This window comes from Hypomesus transpacificus, chromosome 11, assembly GCF_021917145.1.
Source record: "Hypomesus transpacificus isolate Combined female chromosome 11, fHypTra1, whole genome shotgun sequence".
Lineage (NCBI taxonomy): Eukaryota > Metazoa > Chordata > Actinopteri > Osmeriformes > Osmeridae > Hypomesus > Hypomesus transpacificus.
In genome coordinates, this window is record NC_061070.1 from 10876222 (window position 1) to 10893869 (window position 17648).

Sequence of the window (17648 nt, forward strand, 5' to 3'; positions counted from 1 at the left end):
GTGTTTTGTCCTCCAGTGTCTCCGAGCCATGCTGAAGCTGATGTCAGAGTGCTGGGCCCACAACCCCGCCTCGCGCCTCACCATTTTACGAGTCAAGAAAACCCTCGCCAAAATGGTGGAATCACAGGACATCAAAATTTGACCTAGCCCCCCACACACCACCCAGACCCCCATCGCCCACCCCACCCCCACGTCCCACCCCTTTCACCCCTCCACTGTACCTAACACGGCATGACTGAGCGGTTTGGAGGCAAAGTGTGCGACAGAACTACAAGTCCCATGATGCTGAGCACGACACCTCTGCTCTGGAGGGGAAGAGAAGCAGGGTGGGGACATATGAGCACCAGGACCCTGTCACCGGGGCCTCGAGCCCCCTCTCCCTACCCCACACACATCCTCCACACAACCACAGCGGGCAGAGGAAAACTGCCATTCAGGATGGGCTGTCCTCCTACACAAACTCCACCAGGTCGACGCTTTCCTCTCATTGGCCGGAAAAGGAAGAACCGGGTCTTAGGGAAACAGAGTGCCGGGGGGTTTTGCTGATGCTTTCTGTGAAAGCCAATCGTGTCGCGGCTCTCTGGCACGCGCCTGTGAGATGGTTGACGGACAGAAAGGATTACCCACTCAGAAGAGCCAGAGCCGCGCTTTCCGCACGACGACGCCGCCCCAGTAGGCCTCACCACCACCCGCCAGTCACGTTTTTTATTTTGCCGTCAACATTGAAAATGCCAATTTTGTTTTGTATTTTTATCTTCAGGACACCTCTTCTCCTGCCATATCGAAATATATCTTGCTACTCCTAAAGTAGAGCAATTATGGAATAAGGTACTATAATAATATGTGAATTTAATATGTAAATACAATTGTATCAATAGATGCCGTGCCTAACCCTTAAAAAAAAAAGAAGAATATGCTGCAATGTTATTCACGTCCAGTGGATTCAAAAACACGACATGCTTTAGGAGCTACGAGCAATACTAGACTACCAAGGACTTTAATACAAGGGCATACCTGACTCGCCTTAAAAGAAAAAGAAGACAAAAACGGCTTCCTAAATGCAAACCTCAGCTCCACATCCTCACAAACGTCAGGTCGCGCTTCGACACAGAGTAGGATGTCTCGGGAAGAGTTTTGAATCTTCACGCTGTATGGAGAAAGCGCATGGCGTTGCCCTGAGGAGGAGCGTTGCCCTGAGGAGGAGCGTTGCTCTGAGGAGGAGCGTTGCCTTGAGGAGGAGCGTTGCCTTGAGGAGGAGCGTTGCCTTGAGGAAGAGCGTTGCTCTGAGGAGGAGCGTTGCTCTGAGGAGGAGCGTTGCTCTGAGGTGGAGCGTTGCCCCGAGGAGGAGCGTTGCTCTGAGGTGGAGCGTTGCCCCGAGGAGGAGCGTTGCCTTGAGGAGGAGCGTTGCTCTGAGGAGGAGCGTTGCCCCGAGGAGGAGCGTTGCCCCGAGGAGGAGCGTTGCTTCGAGGAGGAGCGTTGGCAGTCAGGATCCTGGAGCTCAACAGTGAGAGCAGTTCAGTGAATTCCGTGTGCCCCTTACCCACGTGTGGAGTGAGGAGTCGGCACACCTCTTGAATATTCATCGCGTCAGTAGAGCATTTGCCCCCAACCAATTCTTACACACCACAAAGTCCTATGTGGAGGAATATATTATTTTTTTTGTTTGCTTTTCCAAGCTGTCACTGTGCTGAGCCAATCCACTCTGCCATAGACAGACACTGTTGCTTTTGTGCAGTCTTATTTATTGCCAATGCTTCTAGGTAAACGATCTGTAGGTTGCCAGTCTTTGAAACAATGCCAATGTCAAGAGATTTATCATAATGCTCACAATCCACATCCGTTCCGAATAGAACCAGTGTGTTAACTTGAACACGAGACAATAGTAAATGACATTGTGGCTTTAAACTAAAATGTTGAACTTTTAACAGTGAACAAGAGAACAAGTTTCTCAATTATCTCTCATCAGGGGGAGAAAAAAAAATGAAAGTGACAGTCAAGAATCAAACTAGGGACAATCCTGACAGATGGTGCAAGCTTATCCTCCATAACTAGGAAACACCCACATTCAAATCTTGAGCAAATGTGCACATTCAGAGTGATGCCGCGATCAAGCCAGTGAAACGAAATAAGTATGAAGAATGAGCGAGCTAGTCGTTCCCCCTGGGTGCCCCCTGGTGTCAGTGAAGAGGAAGTGGATCCAGGAGGCTCGGCCAGGGAACTCCTCAAACGTCCTCCCTGTCCCCCGTGCATGTGTGTCTGTCTGTCTGCCCCCTCGTACGCACCCAGCCAACGCTGGCCTCGGCTTCCCTCCTGTCCAGAAGAAAACCCATCGAACATCGTGTATGTCGCACAGCTTGAGCAGGGCAGCGCTTTGTGGGGGCGGGGTTTCGCCCGAGCGGCGAGCCCATCCTGTTGGCTGGCGTGCACGTCGGCTGATGCTTGCATCGCGTCGGCGTACCGAGGGCACACGGCACGTGCGCCCAAACCCAGGCATGTGACCAGGTCACAAACGGTATGTTCTCTGTGAATTTTAAGCTAACCGTACATATGGTAGATATTTAAGTACGACACCCGAGCAGTAACTAGTGTTTTTTCCTCTTTGTAATATGCAAGAAAATAAACGTAGAATAATCTCTAAAAATGTCAATCTTAAATGTGTTTTGTACAGCATCTGGTTAAAAAGAAAGGTGCCTTATGAGTTTACCAAGGAAAGAATACTCTGTATACATCCTGTCCAATGTATCAATTTTTAAGTAAATAACCTTATTTTAGTACACAACTTCTTGGCTGGTTTCATGTTATTTCAGGTTATATACAGTGTGACTGGGTGGTGGACAAACTTATGTCCAACTGCTGAACAGTGTCCATACTGACATATACTGCACCAGGACGCTACATCTCTTTGGGATGTCACACATCACTGTGTTAGATGTTTTTATTCTATGTGTTCGAGAATCATTGTTCAGAGAATATGGCATATCATAAAACAGTATTTCAACAACTTGCATGACTACGTTAAAGTAATATTTGACACACATTTTCATCACCACCGATGAACCCCTTATATACACCTATTCTTCCAATACAAAACAACTTAAAATGAGTGCCATAGCAGCTTAAGTTTGTTTACTTTCAGTTCAGTGTCTTTTCCCTAGTGGCTCCATAGCGCCCTCAGGTGGTTTGGTGAAGCAGTAGCCCGGCAAAGGAGCTGTTTTGGGGGTACTCTGTCGCCAGTGTCCCCCGGAGAAGTTCCAGATACATCTCCTCGTTCTTCTCCAGCTGTAGGAGGGCCACACGGGTCACAGGACTCAACCCTGGGGCCTCCTCGTCATACCGAATAGCAAAGTCACCAAGTTGTCTTCTCAGCACTACCAGTGTCGGACCAGGTCTGAAGTCCAGCGTCAGTACAAATAGGTATACCCCCTTGGCTGGTGCCTTGAAGACTCCGGTGGTGGTCGAGTACGCCTGGTCACGGTTTAGTAGTGCAGACTCAAACAGCATCAGGTTCTTTTCGCTGACCCTGCTGAAGGAGTCAGCCAGGAACAGGAGAATATGGTTTGGAATCTTGGGATGTACTGGAAGGAGAAAGGAGGAGTCGAGTTTTAGTTTCTAATACATGGTCCATTTTACATCAAGAGGATGTCATTCACTAAATGAGGCTAAAAAGAAGACCGTAACACAAGTTTGACCTTCTTGATGTCTGAACTGAAACCTCTGTTTGGTTTCTTTTTCACTAGGGGGCAGTGTTGTAAAATGAAACTAACATGGGAGCAGAGTAGGGACTCAACAACAGGACTATTAGATTTTTTTCTCACACTTGTTAAAAGATCTGAAAAACCTTCTAAAACATACAAAGAAATGACGATCAATCTGAAGTGCATACAAGTATTTTTGATTTCTTTCAGCGGTGAGTGAAAACGAGGTTTGCCGTCTACCTGAAGTGTCTCTCCTGCTCCGCATGTTGACTCTCCCTCCTTCCTTCTCCTCCTTTCTCGTCTTCTTCCCTTCCTTCTTCTTCAGCAAGGCCCACAGTTTGTCCAGGTCCACTGTGCTCTCCGAGCCTTCCAGCCCCTCCGAGTTGCTGAAGACGTTCTTGAAGACCCTCAGGTGGTCCTCCAGACCCCTCCTCAGCCAGACCACCTCTGCCTGTAGTGTGGCCTCCTCGCCACTGGGGGCCGCCTCTCGGCCGCGGCTACAGTTCGAAGGGCAGGGTCTCTCCTCTAGTCGTCTCACCTTCATCCCCAGTTCCTCCACGGATTTCTCAAGGCTCCACAGGTCGCTGTCCGAATAGTCCTCTGCGTCCAAAGTCGTCTTGTGCTTTTGCATCTGCTCTCTACTGTCCTGGCCGCCAGAGGCCCAATCGGCTGGCACGGACGGCTGGTCAGCAGCTGGGGTGTCCGAGTGAGAAGTCCCCAACAGGGAGGTGAGGCTGAAGTTCTGGGCCTTGATTTGCTCCTTCATGTGGTGGATCATGTCTTTGAGGGCAGGGATGGAGTGGGCCTCCCTGTCTCTCAAAGGCCAGTCCAAGAACTCCAGCACCTCCTCCCCCAGGAGCATCTCCAGCACGTCCGTGTGACGCAGGGCGTCCTTCAGCAGCGCTGCGAAGGAGCTGGCCAGGTGTCTCATCTCTTCCTGCAGCCTCACGTCGGCCTCCCTCAGGCTGCTCACGTCCCTCTTGCTGCCCTCTGACGAGGTGGCCAGCTGGGACACGTTGTGGTGGAGTGTCCTGGTCCGCTCCTGCTCGAAGGCCAAAGACTCTCTCACCTGCTGGAGCCCTTGGTGGAACTCCTCCACAGAGGGTCCCCAGACACCGTCCGTTCCCCAGTTGTCTGCCCCAGCGTCAGAGTTCCCGTCCAGAACGAGGCGGTTATCGTTAGCCAACTCGGTCACGTTAGCCAAACCTTGCTTCAGGTTAGCGATAGCGAGCGCGTTCGCCTTACAGTTGCAGTCTCCGGCGTTGCTAACGTTCTTGTAGAATGAGGAATAGATATAGTCGAGGTCGATCTCCATCTCCTGCAGTTGCTCCGTGTGCTTGGTCAGGTTGCCGGCCAGCTCGCTGACTTGGTTCTCCACCTCCACCTTGGCCGCTTCCACCTCCAGAACCGTTTCCATGAACTGGACCTGGCTGTGGCGGCCCGTCCGGGCAATGTCCTCCTCCAAGCCCCCGAAGGCACTCTTCAGGTACTGGATGTTCTCCTGAGCCATCTCCATGTCCTCCACCAAGGAGTCGACCTTCACCATGTTGCTGATGACCTTGTTGTCCAGGCGGGCAATGGCTTCCCATAGCGGAGGGTCGTCCTGGGCCAGGGTGGTGTGGTGAGGGGGCTGGAGGGGCGCCGGTGTCTGGGCGGAGGTTCTTCTGCTGCCCAGGTCCCTGTGGAGCTCATTGTTCAGACGCTCTTGTTCCAGCCTCATATCTGACAGGGTGACATTCATGGTTTGGAGGCTGACCTGGTAAGGAGGGGAAAAAAAGCCAACTTAAGAATCACATGGCACGTTTGATTTTCAGTTGACGTGTTTGAATGAACGTCTTCCCACCTTGACCAAATCACGGTTGTATGTGGTTAGGCATGTGCACCTCTTTGCAACTTTACTTAAATAAAGGAAGTAATACGGCATTTTGATGTGCAGTACATGAAGGATGTTTATTCAAAGCCTGAATGTAACATGCGAAAGGTTTGTTACGCTACAACCGAGGTTCACTAACCTGCAACATCTTGTGGTTTCTCTTCAGCTTAATGTCCATGTCTGTCTTGAAGGAGGTGAGGTTATGGTGCAGCATGACATCCTGGGAGTGCAGCCTGTCCTGCATTTCAGCCTGGTGACTCGCCAGCTGCCTCCTAACCTCTTCTATGTGCTGGAAGGTCTCCTCCAGTTTGGCCTCCGGGGCCTCCCCAGCCCCGGCACCCCCCAGTGCCTCCCCCTGAACATCCCACGGGGTGCCCCTGAGCTGGGCCATGTCCTGGGAGAGACCCCTTACTTCCTGTGTGAGGTGCTCCAAGGTACGGTTGAAGCCTTCCAGGGCAGGCCTGAGTTGGTCCATGATCCGTTCCATCACGTGGGACACGAGGTGAGGGGAGAGGGCGGCCGGGTAGGGATCCAAGCGATCCACTTCCTCCTGGTGTGGACCTGAGGCAACCAAACAGAGGAGGGGTGAGTCTGCTTAGATATGTGGTCAGAACAAGGATGTGTTCATTGTTGGCCCAGTCCTCCACACTCTGTGTTGTTGTCGGTTGTAAAACGAAGAATTGTTCTCCACATAAAAAGCCGTTTATATCAATTCTGATCTCGACTCTCATGAATGCTCAAGAGAGATTGGTCTCCCACAGAATGGCTTTGTTTCAACAACATTCGTTTAGTTTCAACAACGAAACTGTGTTTTCAAAGTCAAAAGTTACGTTTCCAAAAATAGGAAAAACAACATGAAGCCCAGCTATTTTGAGCTGTGTATTTGGACATCTAATTTCCTTTATGTATTGTTTTTCATGACTGAACTTCTTTGTTTACATAAGAGCCCAGTGGTGTTGGAGGGGGGTTGAGTTCCATGGTAGAGTAGTCCACCCTTGAGACATCCCTAATGGACATGGTTTCTTCTAGAATGGTTAGATATGTGCCTGCAGGACTCTCATAGCTTTCCTATTAAGTGTGTGTTTGTGTTGGTGACTCTGGGTCACACACACAAAAACAAATGTATGGTCTTCAGCATGTGATTTGATATGTCTTTGCATGATTGTGTGTGCAAGTGTTTCCAAATGTGTAAGTATGTTCCAGGGTCTATTCTGTTTTTTATATGTCACCCTTAAATCTGGACAGAGTCCAGGGCCTCCATTCCATGTAGTTTTCTGCTTGTGCTCCAGAGTGTTTTATAGAATCAGAGAGCCTTTCATGATTCAAGGCTTGTTTTCTTAGTAACTTTTGAATGACCCATAATTCATGTAAGGAGACAAAAACTCCACTTCCCACATGCTGTGGCCTCAAGGGGTCAAGGGTCAAATCCAGTGAGGTTATACAGAAAGAGTATCAGGTCACTGCTGCCATTAGAGTTTTACACAGCTGGAAATATTGAAGGTGTGTTTGACTCAACAAGGCTTTTTGAAGTCTGAAGAGTCCAGAGAAACACTGTTGTTTTTTCCCCCAACAAGAACAGTACTACGTATGTCATTGGAAGTAAAGCTTCACCCCAGGATCGCTGAGCGTGTTCCTATAACAATAGAACTGACATTATATTATCCCTGCCGTCACCACTATCCCACCGTGAATGACATCATCTGCAAACACAATGTATGGAGGGAGATTTCTTCCAGAAGAAAGAGAGGATTTCCTGCCGAGGAAGCTGTCATGTGTTGGGAGGGGAGTGACTGAACACAGGAGGTGTCGCTGAGGGGAATGGAGGAGTGGAAATGTCCTCATCTGTATTTTCCCTTCTCGTTTGCTCAACTGTCCAGCCTTGCAAAAGATGTGAATGAGACAGGGCAGCTGACTAACAAATACAAAAACACATTTCAGACAGGCTTTGCTGAAGGCTGATTACTCTGTTTCTATATTGGTGGGGTTTCATGTTGACGGTGATGGAGTTATCATGTTAATGAATGCTTATGCTTTCATGAAAGTGTCTTATAGACTGTGATACCGCAGTTACACAATATGAAGACTCACTCCTGCCATACAATGCAAAAGTGAATGTTAACTTGTCTTACACAGTAACCAAAACAGTATTGATGAAATATTTAATTCCAACTTACCCCCAAAGTGGTGTCCATGATGGGGGTTGTGAGGTACAGGTGTAGGGTGGGGGCGGGGATGGGGATGGCCAGAATGGGGGTTGCCATGGTGAGGATCATGCCCGTGGCCAGGATGATGGGACCCGGCAGACTCTGGGTCTGTGTCGTTGTCGTGGTTGATCTCGAGAGGCTGGCTGTCATACAGCTGACTGCTAGACGGCTGGAAGTCGTTCTGTACCCGCTCCACATCCCCAGCCAGGTGGGGGATTCTGGACTGAGGAGCTAGACAGGGAGGCAGGCACACAGGAAGTCAGACAGACAGACGATCAGACAGACCGACAGACCGACAGATAGGCAGGCAGGCAGGCAGACAGACAATCAGACACAGACAGACAGATGGATGGATGGATGGATGCAGGAACTGACAAAGCTAAGACGAACCTACGGTGAGAATTGAACGTCTGAAATGTTTAATAGACAAGTGTTCCTACACTTCTGAACAGTGACTCACAGCTCAGTCCTCCTCCACTCCCTTCTCTGACCCCCCCCCCCCACAACCCCCAGCGGGTGTGCATTTGTGTTTCACATCAGTTCCTGATGTGTGTCGGTCGAAGACAATAGCTTTTTGACTCCAGTGATGTTGAAGGCATTATTGATGCGGGACCTTTGCAGTTTAGGAAGCCCCCTCAATGAGAGGCGTGGAGGGACTGGGAGCAGAGCGGCTGATAGCGAGGGGGAATTCTGCCTCTTTCTTTCTTTCCTTTTTGTTATTGACCCATAAGTGGCCCTGAAAGGCAAGGGGTTATTTTTAGGTCCCTTGTGTTCTGCCGGTTTGAGTCATTTCCCCCCCGTAGGTGTTTACGTGTATGAGTCACTGTATGTTTGAACGATCATGGCCCAGGTTAGAGGACTGAGGTGGGGTGGGTTGGGTGAGGCGAGGCGAGGGGAGTTTAGGGTGGGGTCAAACACTCACACACACACCCTGGTCCAGCCTTGGAGGACAAAGCCCTGAGAAACTGTTCACACACCCTTTCCTGCCTCCCATGGGAGGGGGCGACCTTCTTACAGCCTGCTGCAAGTCACAAACTCCCTGCTTGGCCCCCTTGGCGTTTCCTTGGTTTGTTGAAGGTCACAGCTAATTGGCTAACAGCGTTTAGAGAACGGGGAGGGTTTGGCCCAGTGATTTGAGCACTTCAGTGCAGGTCAAAAGGTCACAGGTTAAAAAATCCACAATACTGTACGTCGCTATGGATAAAATGAATTGAAATGGGGGGGAGGGGGGGGGGGGGGGAACGAGTATCCGTCAAGTACCTGTGTGGTAATATCCTGTGTTGCCGGGCAAAGACACTGCGGTCAGTGTCGGGTCAGCAGAATCTGGGGCGTGGCCTTCAGCGACTGGGAGAGGAACAGAGGGAAGGCGAGAAAGAGAGACAGGACGGCAGAGATTGAGATTCCATTTCCAGATTGATGTGCAGTAGTCGAAGCCATAACGGGTTAGGAAGATGGAAGCGAGGGAGAATGGGAGAGGAACACAGGGAGAGGAGGTCACTGTTAGCTTTCGTAGACTTGCCTTCTCTGATAGGTCTCTCTCCTATGCCAGATTTAGGGCTCATTAAAACGCACAGCAGGAAATCTGCTGTAAATTAGTTGCTGAGAGAGACTCTAGAGATATCTGTTGGTACGTGATAAAAAGAGACTTGACAAAACAAAGAACCTTGTCAGCAAGTAATTCCACTTAGCATCAAGAGTGGGGTTTTTGGCATAAGGAGGCCAGGATCCAATGAATGATCCAAGCCAGACATTGAGAGTTGTGTGTTGAGGTGCTGAGGTTATTGGTGACGTCTACCTGTTTCTTCACATTTTGGTCCTGCGTGTCCAGGACAGCAGCGCCATAGCAGAGCTGTGATGAGTGTCTGCTTCTCTCTGTACACTGGCCTGGTGGAGAGCTTGTACCTACACACACAAACACACACATGCACACACAATATACAAACATTGAAGTCCATGTTTGTATATTGGAACAGGAATCTCAACAGAAAATCGCGTGGTGTCGGTGACGTTGGAAGGGACTTCCGGGTGTCGCTGCTCACATGACCAGCTGACAGTCGGGCGTGCCACTGGGACAGCGGCTCTGGGACTGGATGGTGTACTGCTCTTTACCACATGCCACCGGCACGGTGACAACCCGGCGGCTCACGAACGCACACCAGTTCCTGGAAGAGAGGGAATCACACACACACATACGGTCAGGCCTTTGGCATGGGGGTGATCTCCATGTATCGCTGCAGGAAGCCGGGTAGACCGTTGAGACCATCAGGTGTCCAGAGGGCAAGGTCCCTCCCCCCCCCCCCCTGTGCACTCTGCCCTGACCGGTGCTGTCTCGCTATCTGCTTGTTTGCTTTTCTCTGCGCTTCCTTCCTGTTTCTCCAGGTCATCGGGACAAACATGTCATCCTCTCCCTAGAACCAACAACCTCCTCTTCTTTCCCATATCATACACAGACTTTAATTACCGGAAACATGTAACATTCATATTATTTTTTGAAATGCTTATTCATAGTCAACATGAAACCAAAAATAGAGTGCATTAGCTCGGACTCTGCATCCTTATTTGGGAGTTACGGGACACATCCTTCTCCGTGTTTGTCTTTTACGACTCCTGGTGCCGACTCTCTATCCTGGCCTGTGTCTAACCCCCTGTAGATGATAACGGGCTTTACTGTTTCTACTGCCTGAGTCAGGGCCTGGGCCAGGGTAGAGTCCACCTCCCAAGGGTGCCATGCTGAAAGAAGCTCTCTGTATCCTAACACTTAAGTCAGTGCACAGGGTTCAATGACTGAGACCATGACAACACAAAGCTGACTGACAGGACCGGTTCTAAGTATTGACTATAATTCTTTTTGACGTTGCCAGGTCAAAATTGTTAGTCTGATCAATGTAAAAATGGGTTTTATTGTTATGACTCTTTTTTTTCTGAAAGCTAAGCCTTTTTCCTGGAACTTCAAAAGATTTAACAGGCATGTTTATCCGTCTACTCTGTCCCTGTCTGTTGTGGCCAGACCTGCGTTAACCTGCTCCAGACTAGAGCTGTCTGAACCCACCGGTAGGGGAGACAGACGAGGGTCACTGGGTCAAGCAGGAACAGAGGTAGGGACCGTCTCACTGGCTGACACTGACCCAGGTGAGACAGGTGTGGACTGGGGATAGATTTCACCTCTCCTGGGTGGCCTTGTCTCTACCAGCCAACCTGTGTGTGTGTGTGTGTGTGTGTGTGTGTGTGTGTGTGTGAGGGTGTGTGTGTGTGTGTGTGTGTGTGTGTGTGTGTGTGTGTGTGTGTGTGTGTGTGTGTGTGAGGGAGAGAGGGAGAGGTGGTCGGTTCATGTGTCTTTCTTCTGCATGGTCGGGGGGTGAACATGCTTGTTCGTTTGCCTGCGTCTCCTGCAATCAGACGATGTTCAGACGTGACGACGTCTTCAAGGTTCAGAGTTTGGGGGGCGCTGGAGGGGGGGGGGGGACTCGGGTTGCAGTGCTTAGGAAATGTGAGAGTGGTGTTTGTTCTGGCTCACCTTGCTGGGCCAGCGAGTCACATGAAGGGCTATGAGGAGCAGGACTAAGTAGGGTTGTCTGTTATGTTTTGCCACTCCCTTCCTCGAGCACGTGCTGGTCAAGGGTTAATTACATCTGCGTGTGGGTGTTTATTTGTGTTCGTACAGGATGACAAGTTGTGTACATCTGACCTCTCTCACCTATTGAAGGTTCAAAAGATTTCCAGGCAGTGTGTTCATGCAGTGTTACCCCATCCTTCCACCTCCGCCCCCCCCCCCCCCCGCCCCCTCCATACCGTCTGCCTTCCTTCCTCCAACCTGCCTCCCCCCAGCCTTCCTCCATCCTCTCTCCCTCCACTTCTTCCTCACAGTACGGGCCATGGGACTCCCAGGACCCCTCATTGGCTCGCTTTCAACCCCAGTGTGTCATTGACTTACTAATCACTGCACCCCTGTCCCGAGCCAGACCAAACAAAGGCTCTGAAGCCGCAGGGGTGCAGCTGGCGCTGAGAGGGGAGGATTAGGCCACAGTCTGGCTCGTTTCCACAGCGACGGGGGAGGTAGTCGCATAGGCGTGGCCCTGGCTTTGGAGTGTGGCCACAGTCATTTCTGTAGTATAGGTTGATGTGTGGGGATGTGAGTTTCTAATAGAGAGACAGAGGGGTCGTCAGAGCCCGGTCCAGTTGTAATGGGGGGAGAGTAAAGGTGTTCACCCCTTCCTTTTGTTATAAACACACACACGTTTTTTTTGGCTTCCAGCCTTCACTTTGAAGGACTTTGAAGATGTTTGCTCTAGCTGACTCAGTCGGAGAGAAAAGTGGTGTCACGGTCCAACACTAGGCTTGTATTTCATCAACTGAAAGAACAAGGACCCCTGAACCGCACAACCACATGAACACACACACACACACTCACACACATACCCACACACACGTACACCCACACATACACCGCCCCCACACACACACACACACACACACACACACACAGCTTCCAGCACTCTTCGAGTGTTCCTCCACACACAGTCTAAACAGAGCTACTACAAACAAGCTGACCTCACAACTTATCATGCACAAAGAGCACCCTGAGAAGCCAATTCTGAGACTAAGAGTTTGTCCCCTGTCATAGCAAAGTAGTTTGGCCGGGCCTCGCATCCGTCCTATTCAAGGGGCTGCATGTAAACTGAGAATGGGATGTTTGGTGAAATAACTGCTGGGTCACTGGTGCTTTTGCCTTGTGCCCCGTACAGTTTATTTTGGCTGCTGGTGTGTCATAAATAACGATGGAAGGGACTTTCCACGTATTGATATTGCAAAACAGAACGAGACCATGCAATTTCTGGGAACACGGCGGTCTGGCTTTTTTGATGAACTGAAGCACCCTTTGGTTCATCAACGGAGAGTAGGTTCGTCGAAAAGGCTGGCCAAGTGCATCAGCGTCAATACGATGCTGTGTCATCGGAAGTCATTTTGGGAGTTATATCTTTTCTACTGCTGTCCACACCCATGTGGATGCCACGGCCTCACTGCTTGACCAGAAGTCCCCATGTCTTCCATGTTGGGCTAAAGCTGTCCTCTCCCTGCTCTGACCAGACAGCCTCGCTGTGGGGCTCCACCCTGCTGCCACGTGCACATCCACTTCCTGCTCGGCTGTGACATCATGGAGGACCATCTCTGGAGGAGTACAATGGCTTGGGGGCACCCCCGCCCCCCCCCCCCCCCACAAACACACACACACACACTGTCTACAGAGTGGGCTACCTCCTGTCCGGCTCCAGGCAGGAAGGAAACGTCTGACGTGCTCACACAGCGCCTCATCCTGGGACCCGCAGCCACGGAGCATACCCACGGGTATCCACAACACACACACACACCACACACACACTCTACGTTTTGATATGGACACACACACTCTCCTCTAGGAAGAATGCTGTTGTGTGTGACCTTACTCCTTTACCCCCCCCCCCCCCTCCCCTCTATCCCCACACACGCACTCCCATCTTCAGTCTCTTTCCCACTGCCCTGTTGTCTGCATATCCGCTGGGGGGGGTTGGGGGGGGCGGGGGGGAACCCCACACTTCTCCGCGACGCCCGTACGTGACAGCCACGATAACATTCCAGGGCTCTGGAACATAGGATAGTGCTGGATGGTTCCGTCACCCAGCCTGGCCTCTCTCATACTGTAATCAGAGGGCCACACTGTTGATTAGGCCAAGCAAGTGGGAGTGTTAGCCAACAACCAAGGAGCACTGGGTCAACTGCAGCCTTTGTACTGCTTTGACCGAGGTCATCTGAGAGAGTTGAATCATTTGTGCTCGGACAGCCCCCCACGCTAGACCAGATGCTTCTTCTACTCCACTCCTTTTTGGACTCCTTTCCCAAGATGGGACAATTATGGGATGGAAGAGATTTGTTTTTGTTGGGTATCACATACATCGCTTGTTTGTTGATTGTACGGTACAATGTCCCTACTGTGTTTCGCTGTGCTTTAGTTTTTTTAGGGGGGGGTGGTCTTTGGAGGGCTCAAGAAAAGCGACATTGTTTCGGGGCCCTCGATGTGTTTCAGGAACGGTGAGGACCCTGACTGCTGTGCGAGGAGCTGATGTTGATACGACGCACAAAAGGAAAAAGAACCAGATGAGTACGGGGATCCTGTCTGCCACAGAGCCAACATGGAGTCGTGAAACCCAAGTGTATACAAAAGCTCTTTGTGCCCGTGCCAGGGCCCCAGCGCGAGCGCAGCAAAGCACCCTGGGGAATCAGAGGAAGCGGCCGATTTCCTGAGGGCATGTTTGATGACGGCGCATCACTGAGAGACAGTCGTGAGGGGAGCGCTGAAGCCGCGTCTGGCTGAAACAAGTTGATGTTTCAGCTGCTGCCGTTGTGAGTTTGCCCAACGCAGTCCAGCAATGCATGTATTTGCTATTACAAAGACCCACTGTGTTTGGAAATAGTACAGTCCCACACTTGACTGAATTTGACTTTGCTTTACCTGCAAGATTACACCGATGGAGCAGTCCCAAAATACACAGTCAAACAGCGGTACCTTGAATACTGTTATCAAGGCATTGGAACCTGAATAGTGGGTGGTGGTGGTGGTGGGGGTGGGGGTCGGAATGCACCGTCTTCCACATGTCCCGGGAGGGGCTCTGGAGGGAGGGGGAGGCGGATGGGACGTGTTTCCTTTGTGGAAGCTGGAGCAGGGAGATGTAATCAGCGAAGCCCCCCAGCGAAGCCCCCCGCCAGAGGAACTGGACTGGCTGAGAGCACCACGGACAAGCAGAGAGCTGAATCATCTGTAGCTGAGGCTATGTCTATTGAGACCGTTTCACCTTACCAGATGAATTGTATTCGAATTCTGTAAGTTCGAGGGCATGGCGATGGGTCTCTCTAGGAAAAAACATAATGTGAGGGGATTGCTTGAGCTGGGAAGAGGTTCATGTCACAGAGCTTCAAACGTTGGCCATCCTTCCCCCCCTTGTTTTGCAGGCTGATTCAGGTTCACTAAACGTCTGGTCTGAACCCTCTCCCCACTCTTTCTGCCTGCCTGCTCCTGTCCTGTTGTGTGATTTCTAGTCTGCAGGTCCACTGCTCTGCTCCCCTCGACGTGGCCCTTTCACAGCCCTCCATGCGTACCGACGCTTCAGGTCTGTCCAGACCCCCCCAACTCCTCCCTCTCTCCCTCTCTCTCTCTCTCTCTCTCTGTCTCTCTGTCTCTCTGTCTCTCTGTCTCTCTGTCTCTCTCTCTCTCTGTCTCTCTCTGTCTCTCTGTCTCTCTGTCTCTCTCTCTCTCTCTCTCTCTCTCTCTCGCTCTCTCTCGCTCTCTCTCGCTCTCTCTCGCTCTCGCTCTCGCTCTCTCGCTCTCGCTCTCGCTCTCTCTCTCTCTCTCTCTCTCTCTCTCTCTCTCTCTCTCTCTCTCTCTCTCTCTCTCTCTCTCTCTCTCTCTCTCTCTCTCTCTCTCTCTCTCTTCCACATTCCACCTCCACCCCCCGGGCCGTCCCTCACACATTGTTCTGCAGCAGAACCGGGCCAGCTAGCACGTAGAATAGAACGCACACAAAACCCAGCAGTGGAACACACAAAGCGCTGTGGGGGGTTCACATGGTAGTCTTGTCAATCCACCAAGGCTGGGCTAAAACGTTAGCAGTGAGGAAGAATGCCGGAAAGTTCCTATGGACGCAAACACGCCAATAACACGCTACTCCAAATGACCCCAACACTAAAATCAAACAGCATGCTTGACCTTTAACAACCTCAAAGGTTCTTCACACACATTAGGGTTTAGCCCACTTCACACAGGTTTGAGTTTAACTTTGACCACTGACCACCAATCAGACCCACCGCATCAGAAACATCTCAGGACCACAACCGTTCACTTATTCCAAACTCAAGCCTGCTCCCCATTACTGTTAATAGTGGTGGACACGGAATAAAGCACTTCCTTTTGAACCAGAAGAAGTGTAAGTGGGACCAGCTCTCAAAGAGGGCTAATCGCTGGTTGTTTGGGTTGGATCTCCTGGGAGTCTATTATCAAGGAATCGGGAGGGACGAGGTGTAATTTGAAGTGTAATGTATGTATCTGGGTTAGAAAAACGACAGCATCCACTGACTACTTGCTTTTAAGGGAGAGATCAAACTCGAGCAACCGTTCAGAATCGCAAACTACAGGAAGACCCTCGCTAGCCCTTGCATGCTTTCAAAGCCATTAAGATAAATGACTCCTGATTAGGGCTCTGGTAAAGGAAAACCACGAGCATGCTGTGTAAAGGTGGTGGTGGAGGAGGTCTACGACGTCAGGGAACACAGCCAGCCGCAGCTGAGTGGAGGCACCGCGAGTTTGTATACATATTTGTCACAGTGAAGAGGGTGCGAGTAAATGTTTGCTCAAACACTTTGTCTCTGTTTGGTTTCCCACCATGGGCCTAGGACGTCCTCACACTGATTGCAGAGGAAGATGGAGGAGATAGTGTGTTTCCACATTGGAGAGGTCAGAGAGAGTTGAGTGGTGGTGGAGGGGTGTGTGGATAGTAGCATCGTGTGAAGCCCCCCACGCCCTCATAAAGCTGGGTTTCTGGGGCCCAGTATAATGTGAGGGGCTCCACAATCCACCTGGGTGGTGCAGTTAAACACATGCTGGCAGACAAAACAGTTACGCTACCCACCCACCTTTTGAAGAGCATGCATTAAATGTGTGCGGGTGCGTGTGCGTGCGCCTGTGAGTTTGAGAGAAAGAGAGAGAAAGGGGGAGAAGGAGAGGAAAGGGAGAGAGACAAAGAGAGAAGCGACGTTTTGAAAACGGACGTCTGCATCCCGTTGTCTACGCGCGTGTGTGTTTTTGCAAGTGCACAGGTGCTGTTTTCACCTATATGTCTGGATCGATGACTCTCACAGTCAAATCTAAAGAGCATGCTTGCCTGTTCAGCCAGCTGAGAGAGATGACGAACAGCAACAACCAAACCATAAAGAAACACTCACCCAGTGCGGGCTGGATAATTCCCTCCCTCTCCTGGCTTGGGTGCCATCTCCTCCTCTACGCCCAGGGGGGGGTGGCCATCCTCGTGCCCATCCTGGGGCTGCACGCGGGCAGGCCCGTTCGCATCAGGTCCATGCCCGTACCCGGGCACGTTATGGAGTTGAGGGGGGTTCTCGAGGCCCCCGGGGTGGAGCCTGCCGACCCCAGGCTGCCAGCTTCCTCTGTCCAGGTCCTCCTCGTCCTCCACCTCGGGATCTCGGGCTCTCACGGCACAGTGGGCCGTCACCAGCAGCCCCAACACCAGCACAAACTCCCCCACGGCTGTCATGGCTGCCTGCTCGCTCTGCCGGTCCTCACGCTCGCTCGCTAGCTGCCAAATGGATCTGAGGCCTCCGAGGGACTGCTGTTTGTTTTTAAAGAGTTGCGTTTTGGAAACACTCCACCCCCCCCCGCCCCCCCCCCCCCCCCCCCCCCATTTTTTTTTAAGAAAAGAGAAAAAAAAAAAACAGACCCCGTAGACCCTCCCCCTGTTTCCTTCTTTTTTTTCTTTCTCTCCAACTCTCTCTCTCACACACACGCACACCCCTCCTCCTGGAGTTTTCAAAGCCCGGTAACAATCCTCGGAAATGAGACTCCCACCCACCCCCCAGTTACCCCCCCACCCTCCAACCCATCCCATCCCCCAGCTAGTCCCCCCGCCCCAACCACCCTGCCTCCATCCTTCTACCCCCTCCAAGACAGTTCCCTGTGGAATGGTCTCAGGCAAACTTGGAACAATACGGTTGCAGCTTTCTCCCAGGCTAGAGAGACATTGCATCGATTCGTATGTGCGAACGCACTTGAGAACAAAACACACACAGGAACACCAACACCAACACACACCAACACACAGACACACACCAGCTAGAGGT

At 51.2% G+C, this 17648-nt stretch overlaps 2 protein-coding genes across 3 annotated transcripts in view; one reads left to right on the forward strand and one right to left on the reverse strand.

Annotated features, from left to right (window-relative positions):
• bmpr1aa (bone morphogenetic protein receptor, type IAa) overlaps window positions 1-1038 on the forward strand; it is a 28187-nt gene extending 27149 nt beyond the window's left edge. For both annotated transcript variants that reach the window (XM_047028957.1, XM_047028958.1), the window contains exon 13: window positions 17-1038. In XM_047028957.1, coding sequence (XP_046884913.1) covers window positions 17-142 — 126 coding nt within the window. In that variant the 3' untranslated portion in view covers window positions 143-1038. The remainder of the gene's footprint in view (window positions 1-16) is intronic.
• Window positions 1039-2255: 1217 nt separating this feature from the next.
• Window positions 2256-17141, reverse strand: mmrn2a (multimerin 2a). Its single transcript, XM_047028894.1, has 8 exons — window positions 16740-17141; window positions 9812-9934; window positions 9568-9674; window positions 9033-9116; window positions 7743-8003; window positions 5708-6129; window positions 3936-5451; window positions 2256-3575 (listed from the first exon to the last, which is right to left on the reverse strand). Exons 1-8 carry the CDS (start codon window positions 17063-17065, stop codon window positions 3172-3174), a joined length of 3243 nt encoding a protein of 1080 aa, XP_046884850.1. The 5' UTR covers window positions 17066-17141; the 3' UTR covers window positions 2256-3171.
• Window positions 17142-17648: the final 507 nt, after the last annotated feature.

Excerpts from the sequence above, each read along its gene's own strand:
- mmrn2a (XM_047028894.1), bottom strand. The coding sequence starts at position 17,065 with ATGACAGCCGTGGGGGAGTTTGTGCTGGTGTTGGGGCTGCTGGTGACG. Across the intron at positions 9,935-16,739 it reads AATTATCCAGCCCGCACTGG|GAACTGGTGTGCGTTCGTGA; the intron begins GTGAGTGTTTCT and ends CCTCTCTTCCAG. Across the intron at positions 6,130-7,742 it reads TCATGGACACCACTTTGGGG|GTCCACACCAGGAGGAAGTG; the intron begins GTAAGTTGGAAT and ends TGGTTGCCTCAG.